The sequence below is a fragment of the Bacillus rossius genome, chromosome 8 (assembly GCF_032445375.1).
Source record: "Bacillus rossius redtenbacheri isolate Brsri chromosome 8, Brsri_v3, whole genome shotgun sequence".
NCBI lineage: Eukaryota > Metazoa > Arthropoda > Insecta > Phasmatodea > Bacillidae > Bacillus > Bacillus rossius.
In genome coordinates this window covers 52,038,788-52,064,745 of record NC_086336.1, presented here as the reverse complement: position 1 = coordinate 52,064,745, position 25,958 = coordinate 52,038,788, and the positions used below count along the sequence as shown (strand labels likewise).

Below are 25,958 nucleotides of genomic sequence, written 5' to 3'. Positions count from 1 at the left end.
ATAAACTATTTGTACTACTTACTTCATGCATTCCAAAAAATTTTGATAATATGAAAAAATAATAGTTATGGCCTATAACTGGTAAAACCAAGATGACATCTTTTAATACAAACTCTCTTACCTTGAGGGCCACACCTACCTGGGAACACACATCGTGTGCAGAGCTTTCGAAAAAAAAACATGTGTTTTAAAAACTGCTCAAGATATCCGATTGTGATTGGTGTCTGCATACGAAAAGCATTTAATAATGTGTTGAGGGCGGATGAGTAGTTTTGGTTTTGAACTGTATTTTTAGGAGAGTGAAAAGAGCTAAAATACGATTTTTCTGAATAATTTCAGAATTAGACATAAAACACCCAGTACAGATTCTTTAAAGCACTTGAGGGACTTGCATTACACATTCATGCTCTTTTTTTTTTTTTGCCATATAATGTTAAGGTTACTGCTCAAATTTCAGTTGCCCTATGCACGACAAGAAGACTTGTGCTTAGGGGCGATACCACGCTAGAAACGCCAGTCTCACTAACACAGGGCCCCGTAACAATTAAATTCTCCCCCAACCACTTTTTCTGAGTAGGCAGGAGAGGGGGTACAACATTTAAACATTGTCTTTTATGTCACAGTTTAGTGATGGATTAAAATTATATTGCATGCACAAATGCATATTGAGTGGTCAAATCACCAACCTTCCACCAAGACAATCCAGGTTCAATTCCACATTGTGTCAAATGAACATTTTTCACAAATGGGAAAAATAGGAACCCTTGCTCGTGAGATGGTGAGTTTTCTCAGGGTACTCCCGTTTTCTCAACCAATGCATTCCATCATAACTCATCTCACCGTTTATAATGGCCATGACGTTGAACCAATATTGTTTTATTTTTTATTTATGCCCTATCAACAAATTTTTTTTCTTCATCTATACTAATATTATAAAGCTGAAGAGTTTGTTTGTTTATTTGTTTGTTTGAACGCGCTAATCTCAGGAACCACTGGTCCGATTTAAAAAATTCTTTCAGTGTTGGATAGTACATTTATCGAGGAAGGCTATAGGCTATGCTATATTATATTATCAATAACATTAGGGATCTTCACTAAAAGTCCAATTTAGAATCAAATGCATTGGAGGGGGTTAGATACAGCAAGCAGTACACGTACAAAGTGTGTGTTGACAATGCCGCAGGCGCTAGAAGTTTATTTCCTATTGCCTATTAACATTGTTGCCACGCACTAGATGCCTTATCATTCTTAATTTTCCCATACAAGTAAAAAACACCCGTGCGATATTAACAACGAAGCAATCAGTACCCTCATAAGAGTTCAATTAGTATTTAAATACTTTTTATCACTTTAAATCGCAAACCTAAACTATTGTTTTGTTTTCTCTCTCTGTGTTTAATTTGTTATTTTTATTGCCCTTTTTTTCAAGTATATATTTTACAGACTTGAAACTTCACAGTAATGTTCCTTATGTTACGCAGGATGACATTTTCCAAAAATTAGATCCCATGGGTGGTTAAAACCAGGCAACAGTGGGTACTTTGTCTGCATGAGAACAGGATTTTGCATTGTTCATGCCTTCTGCGTCTCCATGGCAACGGGCATCGCGTGGCAGTGGCGTACCCACAAGGAGGGGCATGTATAATGAGCGGCGCAAGAGTGATCTGCCTGTAGACTGCCGTAGCGAAGTACGGGTACATCAGTTGTACGTTGCTTGCACGAGTCGGGAAACCATCGGTGCTATTCATTTTCTCTCCGGTACATTATACAGCATTGTAATAAATTTTCACTGAATTTTGTTAAATTTACCATTACTGTAAATGGGAGATGTGGCTTAATTTTTTTCCATTAGTATAGCTGTGTGAAGCCGGGTCAGGCAGCTAGTATAACCTATTCTAATACAATTCTGTATTGTGTATGTAAAAAAATCATTTGTTTCCCAGTTTCATTCTCTTGCACCCAATAAGCTGGTCTACCTCGTGTTATTTTGTGATCATACATCCATGCAATAAAGTGTTTTATCACAGAAACATTGTCCATTGAACCATCAACTGGCGAACCTGTGTCAGTCACATTTATTCTTTGAATTAATTGCTCAGTGGCATATTTTTCCATTTGTTAACGATTTATCATTTTATACATATCAGTAACACAATTTAATTTTCACACAAATATATTTAAACAATATAATCGGATTAAAAATAACTAATGTTGTTACAAATATTTTTTTATTAAACATAAATACATATTAAAATTAAAATAAACAATAGTGAGACCTGCAAGTTCTGCACAACTCAAAACTAATTTTATTTTACACAGATTGACCAATTCTAAGGCTTTAAAAAAAACTTACAATAAAATCTGATTTAAATATACCTTGGCTTCATAAACTGAAAGTTAGCCTAAAGAACTTATAATTATATGTACTTGCAGATCCCTAATCAATAACACGCGTAAATGTTATAATACAATAACATGTAACTAAAACTTTGTTTAGAATCCATCAATAACAACATAAGAAAATATTTCTACGAGAAATAACTTGTTATCTGCTGCATAGTCTGGGCAAACTTGTTATTAGTTGCCAAATACATTAAGTAACATGACACACTAAAGGCACACAAAGTATAAAAGCTACCATCTTGTGCTTGCAGTGCAAAAAAATATTTGTAACAAACACTCGAAGGAATAAATATATATATATTCCTTCCAGTGTTTGTTACAAATAATGGTCTTGCAGTGGTCGGCAGATCAGACCTGAAATTGCTTGTGAAAAAGAAACGAGGCAGATGTGAAAGGTTTTCCCATAGTGCTTATAATTTAAGAACCATCTCAGTATTTGGCATAATGGCCACCAGTTCCAATCCACACCAAACTGTAAATACTGTATTTTCAACGTGCAGGATTCCACACAGATAAAATGTTTTGTGGGAAGAATATGTCAAGACTTACAGAGTGATGGGGTGAATGATGCCATTAGTCAAAGTCATGGAGATGAAGGACACGAAGCTATTCCCAAAAAAGTGTAGCAAGAGTTGTGTTGAATCATCCTCCTACCTCTATTTATTATTCTCTTTGAGCATATGCAGTAGTCACTGCCTTTCAAAATTCAGCAGCCACTGACCGACCCATGCTAACTTTGGGTCAGCACCGATGAAAAATCCATGTTAGATGTCAAGCATGCTGACCGACCTTCCGCAGTAAATTATTTCAGCATAAATGGACATAGGTAAAATAACATTGATTACATAATTTGCAGGCTTCGAAATTTTCATTTCTTGCAGCCACTACAAGCAATAAATTATAGCTTACCAACTCTTACCACTTTTCTCTTTTAAGGGGCCAGTTTTACAGTATCCGTTTTAAAAAAAAAACAGCTGTGTGCAGTAAAAAGAAAATAACATTACCATAAGAGAAAATGTGGGGGGAAATTACTGTAGATTTTTGTTTCAATGTTTTCTAAATCTGAACACAAATCTGAAAAGCTTTGGTAGCAAACTTTTAATCTTGTATCTCTATTCTTTTTTTTTATGCAATGCACAGTGAAGGTTTTGTTTGGACATGACATTGTGAAAAATTGCTGAATTGCATAAAAATTGTCAAGACCATTAATTCATTCACTACACGCACTTGCAAACACCTACTGATGAAAGCCAGAGTCCATTAGTGACTTGCAAGAAGCTATAAAAGATAACGGAGGCTTTAGAAAGTACACAGCCAAGGCTAAAAAAAATACATTTGTAATACTACATTGATTATAGTTCTATAAAATATTGTTAAAAATTCTTCGCATACCAGTCAGGTAAAAAAAAATAAAAACTTTAGTAAACCAGTTTACAAAATTGATTTCTTTTTCAAATTTTGGCCATTTTGTGGCAAATTTAAATTTTAAAATGATACATATCACAAAGTACGAAATTTTTTCTCCAGGTAACTGCAAACGTGCGTGCTTACCAACTCTACCATGTGATTGTTTAAGCAGGAAGCTATAAGCAAGTGTCGTTCGCAACTGGTCACAAGACGTGCTTCACTGCAGAGTGCAGCCGCTCTCAGTCTTGGGCTCCTCGGTGGCATCTGGGATTTTCACCTCGTTCACCGGGGGTAACTCCCCCTCAGCCTTCGCTGCTGCTCCCTGCAATCAAGATCAGTCCACTCCCATCTGTTTACCTAGGCACATTTACTATGAACTCATGTACAAAGCACTTGTGCATAATTTAACACAAACATGACCAGTTAACACATTGACACATTGGTATAAAATAAAGAAATGGTTGAAAGTGTTATTGAGTAGCAACACTCAATAATGGATGACCAATGAAATAACACTTCGTTTTGTTTAAATACCAGAGTACTGTTCTGCATATTCAAGGACATGATTTCACAACACATAATCAAATCTTGCGTACAAGTTAAGGCATAATTTTTAAGGCTAAGATCCATAGTTTTGCAGCCACCAGGGCAATTATTTCTCCCATGAATATCATTGTAGGTAAACAAACGTAAAGCCATACTTTTGTAAAGAAAGCTTTGAATTTTTAAAATATGATGAAATATATTTTCTCAAAAAATTATTTTTTATTAATTTTTAATTAAGAAAATTTTAAAACTAAATATTGGGTATTTATAAAAACTGTAAAAGGCTTTTGCTTTGCACACAATGTATATTAAGTATCCTGAACAATTCTATGTCGCTTTAATGATTGCATACCGTACATACGTAATTTAAATTATTTGAGTTTAAAACTTGTAGCTCGTGAAATGGACGACTGATGTGTGAGTTCAGCATTACGCCGCTAGACGTCAGGCAAGATGAGTTTAGAGTTTGCCCACTAGATGTCACAACTATCGCAGATGATTTCTGTAGGGAATAAAATTTCTTTGAAACTATCTATACTATAAAACTGGTGTCGGTGACAGTAAGTAGTTGTATTTTAAAGATAGAAAGAAGCTAATCGACGAAAACTCTTCCATTTCCTTCGAACTATATCGAACACAAATATTTATTTCCTAATTTTTCACAGATTTGATTTAACGGTACTCTGTAGTACTTTAATTGTTAACATTATATTCTCTATAATGGCAAACTTTATTGTATTTATATTAATAGTCCTATTACGTGAATCAAACGTGACTTATTATATAATATACATTCAAAATATATTGTAAGTAAGAAAACTAGGTAAATTATGTATTAGGAATCTGAAAGATTTACTTGCAAAACTGTGCCATACCAATGTAGCAGTTAAGTACGCTTACAAGCGTGCAGGGTTTGCTAACACATTTTAATTAGTATTTGGTTTCAAAACCGCATAAATGTATTTTCTTTATTTTACTTTTGACAGCAACAAGCGACCTCTTTCGCCCCTTGGTCCGCCTCTGTATCAGGTCACGCAATATTTTGAATGTTAATGTAATTTTGGCAATTTAAAATTTGTGATTTATGTGTAGTAAAGTAATTTTTAATTTTTATAATTTAATTTTTAATATAGTTGGTTGGTTTGCTAATGGTATATACGTTCCTATATTTCCTATAATAAACTCATCTTTTACTACTGAGATATTCCAATAATATCTTCCAACTGCAAGAACTATTTCTCTGCATAAGAAAGGTAATAAATCCAATACCTAAATAAAATTATCGTCTGATAGCAGTTACGTCTAGTTTCGCAATAATATTTTATCAATGTGTTAAAATTATATGAATGAAAATTATAAAATACTATCAAATTTACAACAGCTAGAAGCACTGAAACAGCTTTTGCTGATTTTTATAAAAGATACCAATACAAGGCAATTGATAATGAATCAATAGGAATTATTTGTACAGCATCTAACACATTTGGCACGATTAATCAAAATATAATGTTGAATTTAAAAAAATAATTTTAACTAGGAATAGTTTAAAAACACACAAATTATTACAGTATTATCTTAATGACTTGAAGCATATAGTACCCATTCTGCTCAGCCTGAATGATTGGGTCCGCATTGAAGCATTGTCAATTCTGATATCCAAACAACAAATATCAGGGTTGCACAAGGAAGAATTTTCCTGTCCTATTATTGAATACGTGAATGATGCTGAAGAATCAGTAAAAATATGTATCTCATTAGCTTTGCGGATGACTCCAACATAATTCTTTAAAAAACCTAAATATTCTCAAATGTACGAAAGTTTGTTTTAGATACTATTTAGAAGATTTTCGATATATTGTATCAGATTTTGTAGTGAATTTAGTAAGGTAGTTAAGAAATGTTCTGTTCTTTAGCCACTGGAAAAGAAACCATTTTGGAATGGCCTGCATGTTTGTCAAGAGATTTGTAACACAGCAGATAAACTATTAAAAGAAAATATTTTAATGTCTCGAATACATGTTTGTTTCTACTACAGCAGCAATCAATAGTACTGCTGTTCATCACAAACATCAAGTGTTACACCATGTATCTTCATATCTTTGACTATCTAGTAAAATGTCTGACACCTAACCTCTATCAATGGGCAGAAGTAATTATTTTTGTCTACAACCAATTTATTAGATATTCCACACATAGTTTAATGCCATTTTTAAAAGAAATTTACGACAAAAGGTTCAAAAATTCCTATGTATTGCGATTTTTAAATCGGGACATTTGTTTCCAGCCAAAAAATGTCAGAAGAAAAGGAAAAAAAATTATCAGTTAATTTTCTGTTTGATTACATTTTTTATTTTAGTACGATTATACTTTATGGAAATAATTTTCCCATGTCCATTTTATGACAAAAAAAATATGAACTTAGATCTACAAATAATCAACATTCACTACATAAATAAATAAATAAATAAACAAAAGTAATTTGTTCAACTTGGTCAATTTAACTTCATGTACTGTTATTAGAGCATGTCGGTGATGAACTCACAAGATTTTACCCATGTACACAGGCCGCTGCGTGTCGCCAGTCTGGCGCAACACGTCACTAGCATGTCGGTGACGCGAACCCATAAGATTTACCCCTACCAAAAAATCGCTCAATGTGGTTAAAGAAGTTTTCACTTCAAAAATTATTATACAGTCGGGTTGATGGCAGATTGGAGCATGAAATTTTTCCCTCAAATTACTACCACTGGGGAATTTCCACGATTTTTTCAGAATTTCAAGTATATTCCCCGACTTTCCAGAATGTGGACACGCTGTACTACAGACGTGAAGATCGGAATGGATGTGTAATTCAATGAATCCCTTCGTAGACATCTGAACTTGAAGCAAAACGAAGGAGCGTTCTAACCGAGACAGCAGAGGCGGGGCCGGCAGAGTCCAGGGCGCTGTACGTCACGGGAGTCCACAGCGGGCTGGGCTGCGGCAAGTGGAACTCCTCAGGACTAGCCAGGCCATACGTGGCCTTGATCTCCAGCTCCGGCGGGTCATCCGGCACCTTCTGGTGGTAGCTGTAACCAGCCAACCACCACCCACGCTCCTACAGACACACCGTACGCTGTATCCTCGGCACAACGTGCATTACGTACAGACGCAGCGCGAACTCTGTGATCGTGGCTAGCAAGCACACAGTACGTGCCCATGAGATGCATGAAACTAATTTGCTTTTTAGCGCAGATTAAATACCTAATAACTAGTGGTGTACCGATGTAATTGATTAAGTATCAATATCGTCCGGTATTCCAAATTTCCTTTATTTCCAATGTAATAGTTTCCAACCGAAACTTAAAAAATTCATACACATTAAACAGTACTATTTCATCCATTTAGGTTGTCACCCATCGTTTGTATTTATCTGCTTACAGTTATGTACGTAACATTTTTACTACAACTCTGTAACAGTACTGAATAAACTAATATTTTATTTAGTAAGAACAGAGGATTCTAAGAGAGTAGGTATGTTTATACTGAACCAAATAATAATGATATGTATTTAAAGTAACAATGCAGAACCTCTCTCAAGTGTACGTTGATGTGCTGCAAACAATAACTGATCACTAACCTTACAAAGGTAACATAGGTATACTCGAATAACAAATTAAGTTAAAAAAAAAAAGTGTTTTAAATTATTCTTTATCTAGAATTGAATAGACACACAATTCCATTACATTCAATGCTCTCCGAGTGCTGTAGGTAGTTGAAATACAAGAACCAGACAATTACTCTTATAACAGCAGAGTTTATAATACTTGAACTTATACCCTTGGCTGCCAGATGTTTTATTAACATATAGGATATAGGGTGGGCACACAGATAATAATCACAAGTGTCTTTGACGTTAATTAGAGTTCCCAATGAAAAACACTATCAACATAACACTGTCATAGTTTATCAGATTAGCTGAGAATTATTTTCCTTTACTTTTACAATTTTTTGGTTAGAAACAAATGTCTAGACTTCAAAATGTCTGACATTATTTATTATCAATTCAATATAAAGTACTTTTATTATTTAGTCCAAAATTTTGGGTTTTCAGGTATGTTGTAATGATATTTTACTTAAGTGGTATTTTTTAATAAATATGAAAACTAAATATTTAATGCTCAAAACTGTTTTAGGGGGGAGGAAAAATAAGTGTGTTTGGTCAACTTAAGAACAATTTTACTTTTATAATACCCAATTTGTTATTTAATTAAAGATCTCTAATAATGCCGAACTATAAAATGAGTATGTATCTTCACCATCAGGAATTGGATGCTAGAAGCAATTGGTCTATTTAATAATTTTTTTTTACTTTAGCTTAAATATATTTTTAAAAATTTTACAGGCTAGTGCAAAGAGTCTACTCATTCTTTTTTTTTGTGTTACTGATTTCTTTTAATAACTAAGTAATGACTCAGCAAAACTCATTCATATCTTTAGTTCAGCTCTTAGGAATTAATTTTTTTTAAAATTTTTTTTTTTGCTTTTATAGAACAGAAGCAGAAAAAAAAAACAGAGGTTCTTGGTGTAAAACCAATCCGGAACCGAACAGAAACATGAAAAACCAGAAATGTGCAGCCTTATTACCTTCACTTACCGTATTTACTCGAATAATCGTCGCCATCGCTTAATCGTCGCACCTATTGTTTGAGGTAATGAATTTGGTATTTAAGATTCTCCTCATAATCTTCGCACCCTTATTTATTGACGGCGACTGAGGCGCGAGGCGCGATGCGCGAATGGAACAGCCGTAAACACACAGGAACAGCCTGCTTTCATGTGGCGTGTCTCGCGATCGGAACAGCCGTAAACACAATGGAACAGCCTGCTTTCACGTGGCGTGTGGCGCTTATCATTGGTCCAACCTTGAGCGACATGTCCTAATTGGCCGTGTGGGAGGAAGGAATGTGTGTGGAAGATAAGATGCTGTGATGCCATTGTTTTATCTCGTTTGCATTGGAGTGGAAAGTACCGGTAATTGCAGAGTTTGAGAAAGTTCATTTTGTAAAAATATGGGTAAATACAATTTGTATACTGCCACTTTCAAGTTGCGTGTAATCGCATTTGCAGAAGAGCATGGAAGAGAATTTTCAGAAAGTAAAAAACTTGTTCGTGACTGGTGAAAACAAACAGACAACTTGAATAACACGTGACGACAGAGGCGACTAAGATGACGTTGACATCCCATCAAATAAATCTGATGCATCAGAATCTAGTTCAGACAATGAATAGATAAACTTGGTGAGTGTTGAGACTGAATGTGTTTTATAAATGTATTTTGTTTAGTGATTTTTTTGCAATTTTGTGTTTATACTAGGGATGGGACGAATCCACATTTTGGTCGAATCCGAATCCTTGTTCGAATCCTCAGTGTTTGTCATCGAATCTCGAATCCCAGTCCCACACTAAATTTCACATGTTATTAAAAAAAATCACATGTGTATTTATAAAATTATAAAATAAGTGCATAGTGTATACACCTGATATAAAATAGACAAATAACCTCAAAAACCACACACGTAAGTTTCTATCCGTCTAATTCTCTGTTACATTAATCCTTCCTATGTTTTCAATAAAATACGTTTGTATAACAGACACCATTTAAAAAAAATTATTTTTTTTTTCTGCAATGTTATATTATTGAAGGTTGGAAATGATCGAGTAGTTATGCTAATTGACAAAATGCAGCGTAGTTTATCTTATGTTTGTGCTATTTCAGTTACCTTTATAATATTATTTAGGTATACAATTTTCTAGAGCTGGACGAACCTCAGTTCTCTAGTTTCGAACTGAATCGAACCATAGCAAAAAAATTTCGAACCGAGACGAACCAAACCTCATACAGAAATAATTGTTTGGAATTAAAATGAACCGACCACAGCATTTTGGTCTTTAACTGAATGGTGAGAAAGAAAAGTTCTCCAGCCATATGTAAAATTAAAACATATGGCTTAGCTTTATTAAATTGCAAAACATTTTATAAGTTAAGTTTATGCAATAAATAATGAAGGAAAGAAAACAGTTTAGAGAAAATCATTTTGCATTTAATTTCTTTATATATACTTTTAATACATGAAGAAGTTCCATCTAAATTTCAAAAAGACTAGGTATCTTCCTTTTTCAGTGTACACTAACCTTCATTAAAAAAATATATTATAAATATGACGAACATTCAGCATAAGGCCACATAACATTTTTAATAAGTAACACTTTTTAATAGGACATTAAAAAAAAGTCGAATGTGAATTAAGTTACCTATCTACATTACAAAACCCGCTGACTGCAGTTGCTGTTTTCTTGGAAGAATGCTGCTCGTCAGAAGAAACTTTAGACATTTTTTGGGGTGGTTCTGGGTCATCTGGGTCGTCATTATCTTTTCTCCATTTAGAAAACTTCAACGACGTAAGCCTGCTCATCGCAAATCACCTCAAGAACAATAATTTTGTTAACGTAACGTAAGAAGTGTGGTTATAGAAATTTGCGTCGGAAAAAACAGAACACGAGAAATAATGATGGCTGCCGCAACTACGCTAGTCAACTTAGTACCGTAATGTAAAATTGACTGGACCAGTACTTTTAATACACAAGATTAAATTAATATTTTCAGTACCTGACTGTTGTAACCAAAAATGCCAAAGAAAATAAAAACATCCCAGTAATTTAAAATAGGTACGTAATTTACGTAATCATTTCCTACCGCATTTGTCTTGTGTTAACTTGATCACGTTAGTTTTGCCGAAATACGAGAGTTCTCGTACATGCGCTTTAGTTTAACGTATGGGTTACGCAATCTTTGGTGATTTTACAACACTTCTCGTACACGCACTATAGTTAAAGGTATAATGTACAATACCTTTGGCATTTGTACGATAGTTTATATTACGTAGTACGAGAAATGCATACAAAAATCTCTAAAGTAAATAAAAAACAAAGCGCGCCTATATGAAGAAAATTCTATGCCAGTTATGCGACAATTAATAATTTTTTTTGTCTGCACTTGAAACTGTTGAGGCGACGATTATGCGATAAAAGTAGGATTATTACATGTAATGTAATTTTGTTGTGCTGTTTTGTGAATGGTCTCAAATGGGGGTTAGAAAATTAGAAAAACGTAATTTTTTTTAAACGAACGTTCGGTTTTTCGAATATATTTTATGAGGTTTCGAACCGAACCGAACCGAACGTAAGGGTTCGGTTCGGTTCTAAATTTTTGAACTTCGCCCAGCACTAACATTTCAATTACTACCTAAAACTCTTAAAAACCCACCTCGAATCCTACCTCGAATCCCACCTCGGATCCTACGAATCCTCGAATCCATAGGATTCGGTATATTCGACGAATCCAAGATTCGAAAATCCCATCCCTAGTTTATACTATATTTTTATTTTGCCAAACTTCTTGTAACCAAAAGTTGTTTTGTTTATTTTGCGCGTATTGTAAATAAATATTACGTATAGGTACCATGTACCTAGATATTAACTTCTTTAATTTAGCATTTTCAAGCGATTTACTAAAAAGTTAACTTAAACAATTTTTTTTAAATTTTTCCTTACATGTTGGTCGCACCTCACTTTTTTTTTCATAAAATTTGGTAAAATTGCTGCGACGATTATGCGAGTAAATACGATAAGTATTTTTTTTTAGTATGAGTAAAAAAAAAAAGGATAATCATAGTTACGATGTCTGGATGACACGCCACTCTCGGCGACTCACATGAAGCCGTTCTCACGCTCGCACTTCTCCAGCATCAGCCTCACCACGGGCCCCAGCTTCCTGAAGAACGGGTGGTTCTCCGGCCTGGCGCTGCTGCCCTTGCCCTTCAGCTTCCCGTACTCCCGGCACAGCTCCTCCGCCTTCTTGTAGCCTGCGGCAGTCACCGCCACGCTCCACTACAACCTGCCAGCATCACGTCCCTCGCACAATCCACCAGCAACTCTGCTATCCACATCATAGGCGCACACAGGCCGCTGGGCGGGCTAGGAACAACCGACAGGAACACACACATCCATGCATAAATGTGTTTCCTTTATGTGTGAGAAAAATTAGGGCTTAACATCTCATCAACATCAGGGTCATTAGAGACGATATGGGGACAATGAGATGAGAATGGATCATTCCAGGAATAAACGTGTGGGAAAAAACTAGAGTGCCGTCAGTTGGGGTAACATTGGCCCTTTGAGGGTAACTTTGGCCCAAGATATCATCACATCTAATAAATATTTTGAAGAGTTGTAACATGGTTTAACATTTTTTTGTCTTGGGCCAAAGTTACCCTCAAAGGGCCAATGTTACCCCAACTGACGGTACCGGAGAAAACCCCACCCCCTCAAGGTCATGTCCATCAGATTTTTCACCCGGTTTGAACTCACAGGGAATCAAACCCAGATTTTTTTGGGTGGGAGATGAGTAATCTTTCCAATAAACCCCTGTTCCCTCCTACACTTCCTCACCCCCCATGGATGTGCAGGCTTTCGCCTAGGCCTTTGCACAGTTTTGACTAAGGGAATCAATTTATTCTCTTTTTAATATTAAATTTGACTTCACTAGGAAATTTGCTATTCATTTGATTTGATGCTTCAGTTTCTGATGCAAAGCTTCACGTCTGATGTGAAGCTTCGCATTTGTTCCAAAGGTTTAAAAAAAATTGCAAGCCTAAAATTAATTCATGAAAATATTTTTAATTATTTTTTTTTTGTTGTATGTGTGTTGCTTGAACAAAGTTGGTAACAAAAACAAAACAAAAGAAGGCACTCCATTTGCTTTTATGAATGATCAATATCAATATTATGAATGGTTATTTTATAATTTTTATTGAATGATTTATATATAGGGCCAAATCAGTTAATCACTTAATCAGTTTAAATATTACAAATGTTAAACTTTTTTTTTTTTTACTTTAATACTGAATTTTATAAAATAAGTGTAATACAGCTTTGCCAAGAACAATATTTGCAAATTTGATTCAATTTTGTGAAGATTTTAAAAATTCAAATTGATATTCACTTCACATCAAAAAACTAGTATTCACACAGGCCTATTTATGCCAACAAGTTCCAGTTTGCGTGTACCTACGTTCCTGTCAATTTTCTTCCCAACTATCTGCAAGCTCAACTTGGCAATAAAATGTGTAAAACTATGATACTCACTTGCCTGACTTTCCTGCAAAGCTCTGATGGCATCTCCGCACTGGTCCAAAGACAACAGGTTCTCCCCGTAGTAACAGTATGCCTGCGTACAGTGTAACACACATTTGTGACTTGTGACAGTTGCACGACAAAAATATACTCTCTTTCTTCACCATAATCTCAAATTAAATACTTAATAGCTTTTCCTTAAGTTATTCAGCAATAGCTTGGCTTAGAACAGAACTGTCCACAACAAATACAAGGCCTGTTCCATGACATTTTGCATGTTATTGCCATATTAACAACAATTGAAGAACGTCATTATATAGAGAGAAAGAAAAGAATAAATTTGTAGCATAACCCAGAGTGACATCGACTGAGGCTCTTAAGCCTGAATTTATTTAGTCACCAATAACTTTAAAAAAATTCAAAATCGTGACTCGTAAGCATACCACACTTCACTATTGCAGCATACAACAAAAATTATTTTATTGCACTACTGTTAACAGCACTGAAGTCAGTTGCGCATGGTTGAAGTGCTGATATAGGTATGGTACTTATGATTTGTAAGCAAAACAAAAAATGGAAGGACAACTTTTTGACACACTTAGTTACAGGTTGGGAAAGGGATAAAAAGGATGTGTACATGGAACCAGCACAAATCCAATTTTTTCATTAATCTAGTCATTAAAAATATGTAATGATTAAAATAATTATTCCCTGACTACCTACAAAATTCCTCAAGTCTTCCTGTATTTTACCTGTCGCTGAAAATTCCCTGGCATTTCCGGTTTTCCCTAACTTTTTTTCCAGTTGCTAGCCACCCTCCTATAACTAGATATTGCTGCACCTCAGGATGTTGGTACACATCTGCTCCAGCCATCAAGTGAGATTTTAAGCAACTGTTCTACCTAGGGACTTGGCGACTTGTTTGTCATTGGACTATGGTAAAGTGGAGCGCTGATAAATCATATTAAACAAACACACCATTTAACAGGACATACTGTATCTTTGACGTGACTGGAAATTATGTGGAGGCTAACCTAAAACCGAGCACTGAATTTTAAGAACCGGAGAAAAAAAAGAACTGGTGAAAAAGTAAAATAGAACTGACACATGACCAATTTAAAGAGGGTGTTTAGTTTGCAGCTGACTGCTGAACGTGCCACAGCAGCAAACTGTGTACGAGCAAAAATCTCCTATCAAGTCCTTACACAGCAAGGATTAAAGCGTGAATATCCATGCCCATAATCAGAGTCCGAAAGGAGGCACCAACCAACATGCTTCTCAGCCTAGACGTATCACCATGTTTTATCATTAACACAGAGGTGATCACATCATCTTGGCTGGAGTTTCAAAAGTGCTACCGATCCACCACAGGGCAAACATTACAAAATTTTAAATCATCAAAAGGTTTTGTACTATCAATGACTTAATCTTGAAGCTATGTGCACTGTGTGGTTTTTGACAGAGACATAAACTTTCTCCAAAATTAACTTTTTTCTAGTGGTCTCTTGAAAGGTGTAAATAAGGGCTTTCACTATATTTTAACGTGCTCCGTCATTTAGTACGTTGTTTTGCAAAGGAAGATTATTGGTGGCTATCAATAAATGTAAAACACCCTTGCTAGAGTCAGCAAACTGGATTTTTGCTAGCAGCACACCACTCATTTTAATGAAATAGCTGACAAAAAAAGTAATCATAATGAGCGAACAATAATTTTTGTGGTGCTAGACAAATGAATGTTAGGCACAGCTATAATAAAACTGCATTTTTCAGGACATTACCGTATATACCCGAATATAAGACATTTTTTACCATAATTTATAATTCAAAACAAAGGGGTCACCTTATATTCAGATACACTGATTTTTAGGTAAACATACCTATTTTGGGGTAAATGTTTTTTGGTTGTGCAGTAGTTACTGGCTGCAACATGTTACGACCGATGTTTTTGGAATGTTCTATAGCACAAGATGGCGCCCATCTTATAGACTAGTTTCTTGTACAAAAACATGCATCAGCATAATGAAACTCAACAGTTTCCCACAGTTACAGTACCAGCCATATAGGTATTTATTTCTGTTTGTACATAAACTGTTAACAGTATTTCAAAAGTGGTGGTTGAAATCCTTTGTAACATTCACATTTTCAATTTTATATCTAATTTGTTGGCATGTGTTTAATACAATAAAATTTTTTTTCCCTAAAAACATGAGGCTGTCAATTGGGGGTCGTCTTAGATTCGGGTAAATACTATATTCCACAACATAACTAAGGAAAAAGTAGAACCCCTCCAGAAAGTGAGGTGAGCTCACGTAGGCTTGGTAGAAGGCGGACTTTATTTCGAGGTACTTCCTCCACTTGACGGCCTGCTCCACGTTCTGCAAGCTGTGCGCTGCCTCCGTGAACATCTTGGAGGTCTCGTTGGCCAGGGCCGACACCAGGCTCGCCACATGCTTCAGCTCGACAGCCCGGGCCACCGTGACTGCGAACAAAACACGTCGCAACGTGAAACACGTCAACTGTGCTGTGACCGTCGACCATCAAAAAAAAACATGCTAAACTAGGAAATTTTCATGGCCCTATTGCTAGGGACAAGATTCTATGATTTTATTTTTAAGGCAATTTTGTTTTTTTAGAAAGGAGATTTCCCCAATTTATTTTATTCATAAAGATAGTCTGTTCCCAACGAATTATTATATCTACTCAGAAATTTCTTAATACCAATACCACCAAAACAGTGCCATTTTGACTAATATATGGTGCACTTTTGTAAAATAAACTTGATAAATTTTAATTAATAATGAAAATCAATATATATTATGATTTTTATTCTATTTTAGTAAAAAAAGTTATAAATTATACACAGAAACAAACACTCAAACACAAACACACTTGAAAAAGTTTATAAACACAATTTCTATCACTAATATCCACAATGAATACATGTTTTTAATTATAAGAACCTTTATTCATCATCGGTCACTAGAGTATATGATTTAAAAGCAAATTTATGATTATTATTTGTATGTATCTTTTATTTCATCCCTTGAAAAATTTTGCTGCATGGTTCACACGCAATTCACTCCAATCATTACTTCGCAACGCGCCTATAACTCCAAAAAGAGAGGGAGAGTCAGGCTAAGGCAATGAGACACCTTCTTGGGCCTCCGCTGTGCACTGGTGGAGGTAGGCAGCCGCCACCCTGGGGTCGAGGTCCCCGGCCTTGGCCCCCGGCTGCCGCAGCTGAGGGAGCAGCTCCTTCTGCACCGCGCCCAACACCCCGGCAGCCCTCCGCAGGCTCTTGTGCACGTCCTTGGCTTCCTCCATGTCCAGGCTGTGCCGGGGAGAGCACACCACTCGTCACGAATACCCCAGCACCGACCAACACAACAGCGTGCATCAGGGTGTCCGCTAATATGTCGTAAACCAATTTAAGGACTTTCCCAGGACCTCTTAACAAATTTATCCTACAAATCTTATTTTATCAAGGTATGCATTACTTTTAAAACTATTTAAAACCAAACTAAAACATAGTTAAATGTAATACTGACTTGATGTAAGTTTTTGGACATACGCCATTGCTAAGAACTTTTTCTGTTGAAGAAAAACTAAAAACTAAAAAATAAAGAAATAAATAAATAAAACACAAAATTAAGCAAAAAAATTGCTGTTGTCAACAAGTATATAAACACCACAAAATATTCCGTTGACCATATTCCTGTTACAGTTATTGTTCCGCAACAGGAATATGGTCAACGGAATATTTTGTGGTGTTTATATCCTTGTTGACAACAGCAATTTTTTGCTTAATTTTGTGTTTTATTTATTTATTTTTTAGTTTTTCTTCAACAGAAAAAGTTCTTAGCAATGGCGTATGTCCAAAAACTTACATCAAGTCATGCACTCCCATTGCACAAATCTTTCAAAGATAATAAATGTAATACGGGTAAAATTTTCTACAAACCAAAGGAACATGCTGAATTTTATGTTATACTAGCAAAACCCGGCAGACGTTGTCCTGCCAGTGTTTATTTATTTACCTCTATATATCTACAGTGAATGGTTTGTATGTAATCTAGAATCTATAAAGTGTTCTACAAAAATTTGGGAAAATGAAAGATTATTCATATTGTTAAAATTATATGATATTGGTATGAATTGATGATACATTACACACATTTTTTATTAATAATTTACGTGAATGAACAATATTTTTGATTATTCCAATCGCTATATAATGGAACTAACGTAAAATAATTCACACTAATACTAATATCTGGCTCAACGCAAGTGAATGAACAATATTTTTATCAAATATTCTCTGTGTTCAAATATCTGTGTATACCAATTTTCATGGCAATCTGTTAAACGGTGTAGACATTGATGTGCTGCAGCACCATCTCATGGCTAGTTACAGCAAAATTGATAGCATAAAAACCTTCTCTGTGAAAAAACACTTTGGTGTGCCAACTTTCATGGCGATCGGTCAAACGGAGTTGAGTTTATCAACGTCATATATACGAACATCCATTTTTATACATTAAGATAGCCAAAACCTTTTTATGGTATAGTTTCTACATTATTTAAGTGGACTTCAACTATTTATGTTCAATGTTTAACTATAAACTGAGGTGAAGCATCAAAGAACAAAATGCAAGTTAGCAAACTGCTCCTGGAAACTAAGTTTCATGACTTCCAGCACCAATGCTGTTCAGTTAGGGATTTTTTTTAGTGACTTTCGTGACCAGCCTTTCAAATTTCTTTTCACTTTCGTGCCTTTCGAAACTTTCCTGACCTGTAGATAACCTGTGCACTAATAATTTAATCCATTTTCATCCTCTATCTAAATTAAAAAAATTAAAAATTATTAAATGGTATATATATATTTTTTTTTTGCTTACGAACAGTGAAAGGTCTATCATCCGGCTCTGAGAGAGCAACTTGAGTTCAGATTTCAGAGTTGATTACGGCTGTTGACAGTGGCCGCCAGGTCACATCACATTACTGTGCTGTCAGTGTTTTAGTTCGTTCAGATTTTATCATTACAGTCGGTTTTTGCTTCAGTACAGTGTTTCCTTTGTTTTCTAGCGGGTTACTTTTCACATTTTAACACTCAGGGACGTAACTAGAGTAGTTTTCACCCGGGGGAAAGAACACAACTTGGCCCCCTCCCCCACCACAAGTTAATTCCATGAGGCCAAATATTTTTGATTCAACTTAGATGGTAAATAAATACACTTACTTAGATTAATTTCATTTTTAATACATTGCAAGTTGGATGGTATGCGTAAAATGGTATTTTTTTAAATATCTGATGATATACATCTATATATATTTCAATACAAATAATTCAGTTTATCTGCCCTCCAACATTTTTTTTTTGTTCTAACACTGATATTAAATACATATAGTAAAAATTACTCTGCCAGTTTAGAGCCCCCATTCCAATGTGGCATCTGGGGCACGAGCCTAGATGGTGATATAGTTATGTCCCTATTCACACTTGGTATGCCTAAAACTTCTACAATGACATTCAATAATCAAACAAAATTACTAATCCGACACGGAAGTGGTCCCAAATATGCCCGACATTCCATTGTATTTATATTTTAAGCATTTGTAATGCATGTTAGCAAAAAAATTTTTTTTAATGAAAGCAATTTTATTTCAGTACTAAACAAATGTACTTCATGAAAAAAATTCACTGCAGGGCTATTACAAGATTTTGTTAGAAAAAAAAAAGCTCTGCACCACTTTTTGCAGAACTTGTTCTCTGTCCCTAAAGAGTGAGGATTAAAACTGTACAATTTCCATTAGGCAAGACACCGCTGAAACAGTCGCAAAGCAATATTAGGAGATGGTCATGATGTTCTTCGAAATTTTCCTTTACTTGAACATTACTATAGCCAACAGTCTATGTTACATAGCACGTTATTTAATGACTTCAACTAACGTAAACAAATGGCAACCTCTCCTAACAAAATTTAGAATTGCAGCATGTGACCAGAGTTACTTAAAGAAACAACTCTGAAACAATAGAATTTTTTTTCCCCTATTACCTTTTCAATTTTATGATTGGTTACATCAATAACGTATGCTGTAACCACACTAGTATTTTCATGGTCAGTGTTTACCATTTAGCATCAAGGACCTTACTACATTTGATGTTCATTTTACAAAAAGGAAACTAGTAACTATGCAGTGTGTAACCTACTTGTCCTTTGCAGCTATCAAGGCTGCATGCTTCATGTGCCAGAGGGCGACATTGCAGCACATGTTGGCAGCTTCAAACACAGTATCTTGTTGTATTCTGCAAACAGAAACAAAGCACATATACTGTTAGCATACATGTCATCCTCCTCCTGTCCCCTCCCAAGGGCATGGACATCGGACAGGCGGCCTTCTTGCATGCTGCTCCGCGGGTCATGTGTCGTTTTGCCTAAAGGTGTTTTGCTTAATTTTAGGCAAAACGCCGTTTAGGCAAAACGCCGTTGGCCAAATAGGAGTTAGGCAAAATGCCGTTAGGCAAATTGCAGTTAGGCAAATCACCGTTAGGCAAACCCCTGATAGGCAAAATGCTTTTAGGTTAGGTAAGGTTAGCTTAGGTTAGGCTAGGTTAGGTTAGGCAAAATGCTGTTAGGCAAATCGCCATTAGCAAAATGGTGTTAGGCAATTCGCCGTTAGGCAAAATGAGGTTTTGTCATTATAGTAACATTTTAGGCAAAACGCCGTTAGGCAAAACGCCGTTAGGCAAATCGGAGTTAGGCAAAACGCCTTTACGCGAAATGACTTTAGGCAAATCGCCATAACGAATTCATGTTTAGGCAAACCGCCGTTAGGCAAATCGCCTGTTACTCGCTCCGCGACAGGGTAGCTAGGCGGCAGGTGGTTGGGGTTCTTCGGGTCCGACCCAATGAGCTTGGGCCGCGGCCTGTGGACAGACCAATAAAGCTTCCCCTCTATTTCGGTACGGTATAAGGCCGGACGAGGTAGGAGCGGGAAAGAAAAGAGTTAACAGGTATCGAGTGGCTGTCGGTTCCCTGCTGACCAGGCACGCAGAGGTCAGGTGTATTGAGAGGGTCGTTTCTGACCGACAGATCCAACCTCAGGTGTGAAAGTTTTCCTGGCAGACCAATTTTGGGGGGTACTTACAGTCATAACCAAGCATTCAGGTTGAGGCAGCTATGGAGGTGGATTCAAAGTGGATTGTTTTCCGGACAAAACCCACAAATTTCTAGCTTATACCATTAGAATGTACCGGTCATAATTGATTCAGCTCAACCATGTTGATAACTTCATGAAAATTTAAGCCAAAAACAATTGCCATTTCGCCATTTAATTTATTCTATATCGCGAAACACAAACCATTATTTTCCTGTTTACAATTACAATCAACCAACCAGACATTCTTTCTCTACACTGCATAGTTATATTAATTTAATATAAATCAACACAACTTTGCTCTTCTCTTGTGACTACATACATGTACTGTATTTCCACACATATACAATAAAGATCTTAATATCTACTTAATACTTATTGTGTAATTACTCACTTTATTATAAAAAATTTAATATTTATTTCCTTATTAATTCACTCCTCCTTGTACCACAATCGCTCCCAAGCTAACACTATCACTCGTCTTTTTTTCCCCATGATGCTATTTCGGCTTTCGCTGTTGCCAAATTTTGAAATTTTACATAGTATATTTTCCTTCATTCCACAATTCAATTTGTTATCATTGGCACTGTCACATTCATGATGGTCACACATTTCCCTTACTTTATTTCCAACCAATATGAATCCTATGTCATAAAATGAACTTGATCCATAAGCTCTAATTAATTACTGGACCTGTATTCCCACACTTGTAACAGATTAATGGGGGGCTAACCTGTGCTGCTTGCCGAACAGATTTACTGGCAAATGCTCCCAAGCGCGGGCTGAGTCCTACTGAACGAGCTCCCTAGAGCCGTAGGAAAATGAACACACCGTTTCAACACAGCCCGGAGGTGCAGGGGAAAGGCCATAACGAGAGGCTGAGGCAACCCAACCCAGCATCGGCACCACTACATACTAGCCCATTCAGCAGCCAATAGCTTCCCTGTTGGCTAGCCCCTCCATCAGGCAGTAAAGGTGACAACATCTATGATTGAGACCCGCTTCCTCTGCTCGTCAGAGACCACGAGGTCAGGATGCAGCAGGGACATGGTGTGGGGGAACAGTTCTGTTGTCCCCCACCTATACACCTGGGTAACCTATTATAACAATATTATCATGGATAAATGGACCTAAGAACTTTTTACTACCTACATCAATTGTGAATACCTACTGTATAATAAAAAAGTTTTTATTGAAGCCATGTAATGGTTTGAATTTTATTTGCCTTCTCTGTTGTCATTGTGAATGGTTACATTAAGTTCATATACAGTGGCGGATCCAGGATTTTGGTTTGGGAGGGGCTTGACCCAGCTGAGGCATGGCTTTATCAAGGCAAACACTAAAACAATAGTGGACCCAGATGCTTTTGGAGAGGGCTTGAGCCCCTTAGCCCCCCCCCCCCCCTCTGGATCCGTTACTGTTCATATATATCAGATCTAAAAGGAAAATTCCAAAAACGAGTCAGGCATACTAACTGCCACTCACTCAGGGCTGCTCCCCAGGAGCGTGTGGGTCCACCTGAAGAGGAAGTTGCCTCGCAGCTTGCTCGGGCCCCCGTCCAGGGACGTGATGAAGCCGTGCAGCAGAGCTAGGTACAGGTTCAGGGCGGACTCCACTGCGTCCGGAGCGTGGTTGGGGTCGGGGAGCAGCTCCAGCAGTCGCTGGCGGCTCTCCCTCAGATCACTGCGCGCTCAACAAACACAACTGAATCACAAAGCTGACGCCAGGACACGAAAGATTCGTTTTGCATTACACACCCTAAAGAAGTTACTACATCAAACACTGAAAAAAATTTATTAATACAAATTAGCATCGGGGCTATTCCATTAAGTAATAATCAAATTCTGAAAATAATTTTTTCCGGACACTAGTGACAATCCTATATTTACCCGGAAAACTGCGTTTTGCATTCCCACTGGTTTTTGAGAAACCACAGTTAACAGATTACATTACAATATCTCTGCATTGACACAGGTTGTTGCCATTTTTTTTCTTTTCCCGTGTGGGTCTGTGTTGATATGATTTGGAGGATTTTAGTTAAATTGTGAAAATGGTATATTACGTTAGGTAAGCTACATTAAAAATATTTTTTTTTTAATGTGGACAGTTGGCTGAGTTATTATAGCTACATAAAAAATACTGTGAAATCATGTAAACGGTTGGTTAGGTAAGGATAGCTGCAAAATTTGTGATTTCTAAGCACCCATTGAAAATATTTTATAGTATTTTTAATGCAGCTATTCCAACCCAACCAATTGTCCACAATGTTTTGAAACATTTTTAATGTAGCTAACCTAACTAATCGACCATTCTTACCATTCTTTCACTCCCATTTGAATGTTTGCTACTACATGATTCAAAATACTACATAGGCTACTTTAAATGCAACTGTCAGAAAACAAAGATTCCATAATGTAATTATTTTTTTTTTACAAAAACAAACAGAAAATTTAAAAACATTAAAATTTCCCTTATAATTGCAATAGCCATCATATTAACTCCTTTGATCATCAAAACAATGCTCCTATTTACTAAAATTATTTGAAACAAACCCACACGAAAAAAAAAAAAAAACCACAGATACATCGATGCACATGAATTGTAATGGAAGCTATAAACTGTGATTTCTCAGAAACCAGTAGGAATTCAGAAACGCTGTTTACAGGGTAAATATAGGTAGTACGTCTTTAGTGTTCTAAAAGTGTATATTCTAAATTTCATTTTTACTTAAATAAAAGTGCCATTGGAAATATATTACCATTAAGGCAGCTTTCATAACACTCAATACTCACTATAAACTATCCCTATCCCTATCCGTATCCCTATATAATATTATAAATGTGAATGTAAGTTTGTTTGTTATGCTTTCACGCGAAAACTACTTAACCGATCATCATGAAACTTTGTACACATTTTCTTTGAGGTATTAGAAGTAACATAGGATACTTTTTATTAAAAATAAATAAAAAACAATATTTTTTTCCGAAGGGTAAAAAAATTGATATTTGTATGTATGATCGTCTGACTGCGAGTTTGAGTAATTTAAATGACATTTACGCCATCTGGTGTTTCAATAAGTAAATTAAATAGTTCGCTTATTTAATAATATAATACCGGCGGTCCATTTACTATTCAATTTTATTTTTCTGTCACCGCCAAGCAATACTTAAACTTTATTAATTTTTGAGGTTAGGTGTCTATTTTCTTCTGTGATTGTTGTTTGGATATTGATGATGGTTATATTTTACTTTCAAGAGAATTTTGTAATTTAGTGAAAATGATGTGGATCTAATTATACAAGTTTTCCCGGACTTGCAGCAAAATTTTAATAGTGATCGGTGGTTGTACGCAAGAGCATTATTGGCACCAAAAAATTGAGCTTTCGGGTGTACCTTTACATAAACTTCAAATGAAACTAAATGTAGGCCTACAAGTTATGCTTATACGAAATTTAGATGCTCCTCGACTATGTAATGGAATGAGGCTTCGGATCACACAATTGAACTTTCTAAAATGTTAGGATTAAATATTTTTTTTTTTGTAATAGTGAAACATGTTTCAATAAAGCATGTTTTCAATTTTTTAAGCTAAATCGGATGTTAGAATTTTTAAATACTGATGATTCCAGTCACGCAATAAAAAAAAACAATTACCTACCATATTATTTTCTTTCTTTGCAATGATCTTTGATACTTAAGGACATAACGCAATCAAAGCCTCGGGTAAAAGCTAGTGTTCATATATTTCTGCACAAAACTTCCTATAAAAATATGTCCATGCAATCCATACTATTTGCCTCTTTGCAATACTGTGTTTTGATATGTCAATTTTTCGTAATTACATAACTCTTGTTTTTTTTATTTCATTTGTTACTCTGATATATTAAAAAAAAATTGTTATAAACGTTTTGATTCAGAATTCTGATTTCAACCGTATAACCTTGCCTTAAAAACGGAACAAGTAGAATTGAGTAAGTTTAGCATGCACTTTTCTGAACGGTTAAATCAATGACACATCAGTGACGTCACAGTCTCACAAATTTCTAAAGGTTATTAATTTAAACATGATGAGTCCTTAACAAGTCCACAAATTGATATAATATTTTTCTAATGATTCGCTTTAGGCACCGAGATATTCAAAGTGGATCAGTAAACTAAAAACGGTAAGGTTAAAAAATGTTTTTAAAAATCCTTTAAAATTAACGCACCTGCATATTTTAAGAGCTTCGTAATCTTCAGCCACCATTTTACTATCAAATTTAACAAAAGATGTTGCTTTAATAACATTTCTATGAAACCAATGCGACATAATAGCTACGCCCCACAGCTGTCAGATACCCCGTAGAAAAAAAAATGACAACAAACCAAAGATTACAGACACTCCACAGTCGCTCTGTGGCACAGCTTCAATAGAAAATAAGATATGATACGCTTTTTTTTCTTGAGATTGAACTTTCATCTAGTGGCAAGAATTCCAACTTGACACAATGGCCTGGTTTTAAAATATGAAAGAGCATAAAGACGCAAAGCACAAAATGTTCAGTAGATAAATTTCAGAATACCAGTTTATAAACAATACGTAGCTCATAATGCGACACAAGCAAGACCTTACAACACAAGTATCGTTCAACATCCAACTTTTTTGCGTTTTACCTGGTGTTTCCGGTGGCAATATCGGAAGAGAAATGTTTGTGGATAAAAGCCAACCAAGGTAAAGGTATTTTGACTCTTTATTCTTCACTTGTTAACCGTTCACACCAAGGGCGTCACAAAGGGGGGGGGGGGGCAGGGTATTTTGACCCCCCTATGAAACCTTGAAGTGGGGGCAAACGGGGGCAAAGAAAGTGCTGTGTAATCAATATTTAGATAATAAAACTGCTTAAATTGCACTTTTTTCCAACTTGAAGTACAAATTTTCCCCGGGGGAGGACCCCCGGACCACTCCACTTCAATAGGGGGGGATCGATGATTCTTTATAAAAAGGTATATTGCCCCCCCTTTGGTAATTTAGTTGTTGCGCCCCTGGTTCACACCACAATGAAATAAAAAATCGCTTAATTCAAGTTATTGATAATATATTTTGTTTTCATTATATATATGAATTATTGACTGTAGCTGCTGGTTTGTGGGTCCATTCCGCAGGCAGAGGTGATTACTGGTGGCTGGGTAGTGACCAAGCTTCAGGTCTCAAGAGAGGTACGACGTCAGTTTAATAAACGCAAAAATTATGGTTAATGTTGTAATAAATGTTTATCACCCAAGAAAATAAAT

General features: G+C 35.8%; 1 protein-coding gene across 1 annotated transcript; it reads right to left on the bottom strand.

Annotated features, from left to right (window-relative positions):
* Positions 1 to 2,209: 2,209 nt before the first annotated feature.
* Positions 2,210 to 25,081, bottom strand: LOC134534926 (BRO1 domain-containing protein BROX-like). The gene is made up of 9 exons (XM_063373649.1): positions 24,896 to 25,081; positions 22,174 to 22,371; positions 19,742 to 19,837; positions 16,683 to 16,861; positions 15,840 to 16,009; positions 13,543 to 13,624; positions 12,110 to 12,260; positions 7,265 to 7,424; positions 2,210 to 4,132 (listed from the first exon to the last, which is right to left on the bottom strand). Exons 1-9 carry the CDS (start codon positions 24,994 to 24,996, stop codon positions 4,028 to 4,030), a joined length of 1,242 nt encoding a protein of 413 aa, XP_063229719.1. The 5' UTR covers positions 24,997 to 25,081; the 3' UTR covers positions 2,210 to 4,027.
* Positions 25,082 to 25,958: the final 877 nt, after the last annotated feature.

Bases quoted from the DNA above. Each gene is read 5' to 3' on its own strand.
- LOC134534926 (XM_063373649.1), bottom strand. From the start codon at position 24,996: ATGTCGCATTGGTTTCATAGAAATGTTATTAAAGCAACATCTTTTGTT. The intron at 19,838-22,173 runs GTGAGTGGCAGT...TTCTGTTTGCAG, and splicing joins CTCCTGGGGAGCAGCCCTGA to AATACAACAAGATACTGTGT. The intron at 16,862-19,741 runs GTAGGTTACACA...TCCCCGGCACAG, and splicing joins TTGATAGCTGCAAAGGACAA to CCTGGACATGGAGGAAGCCA.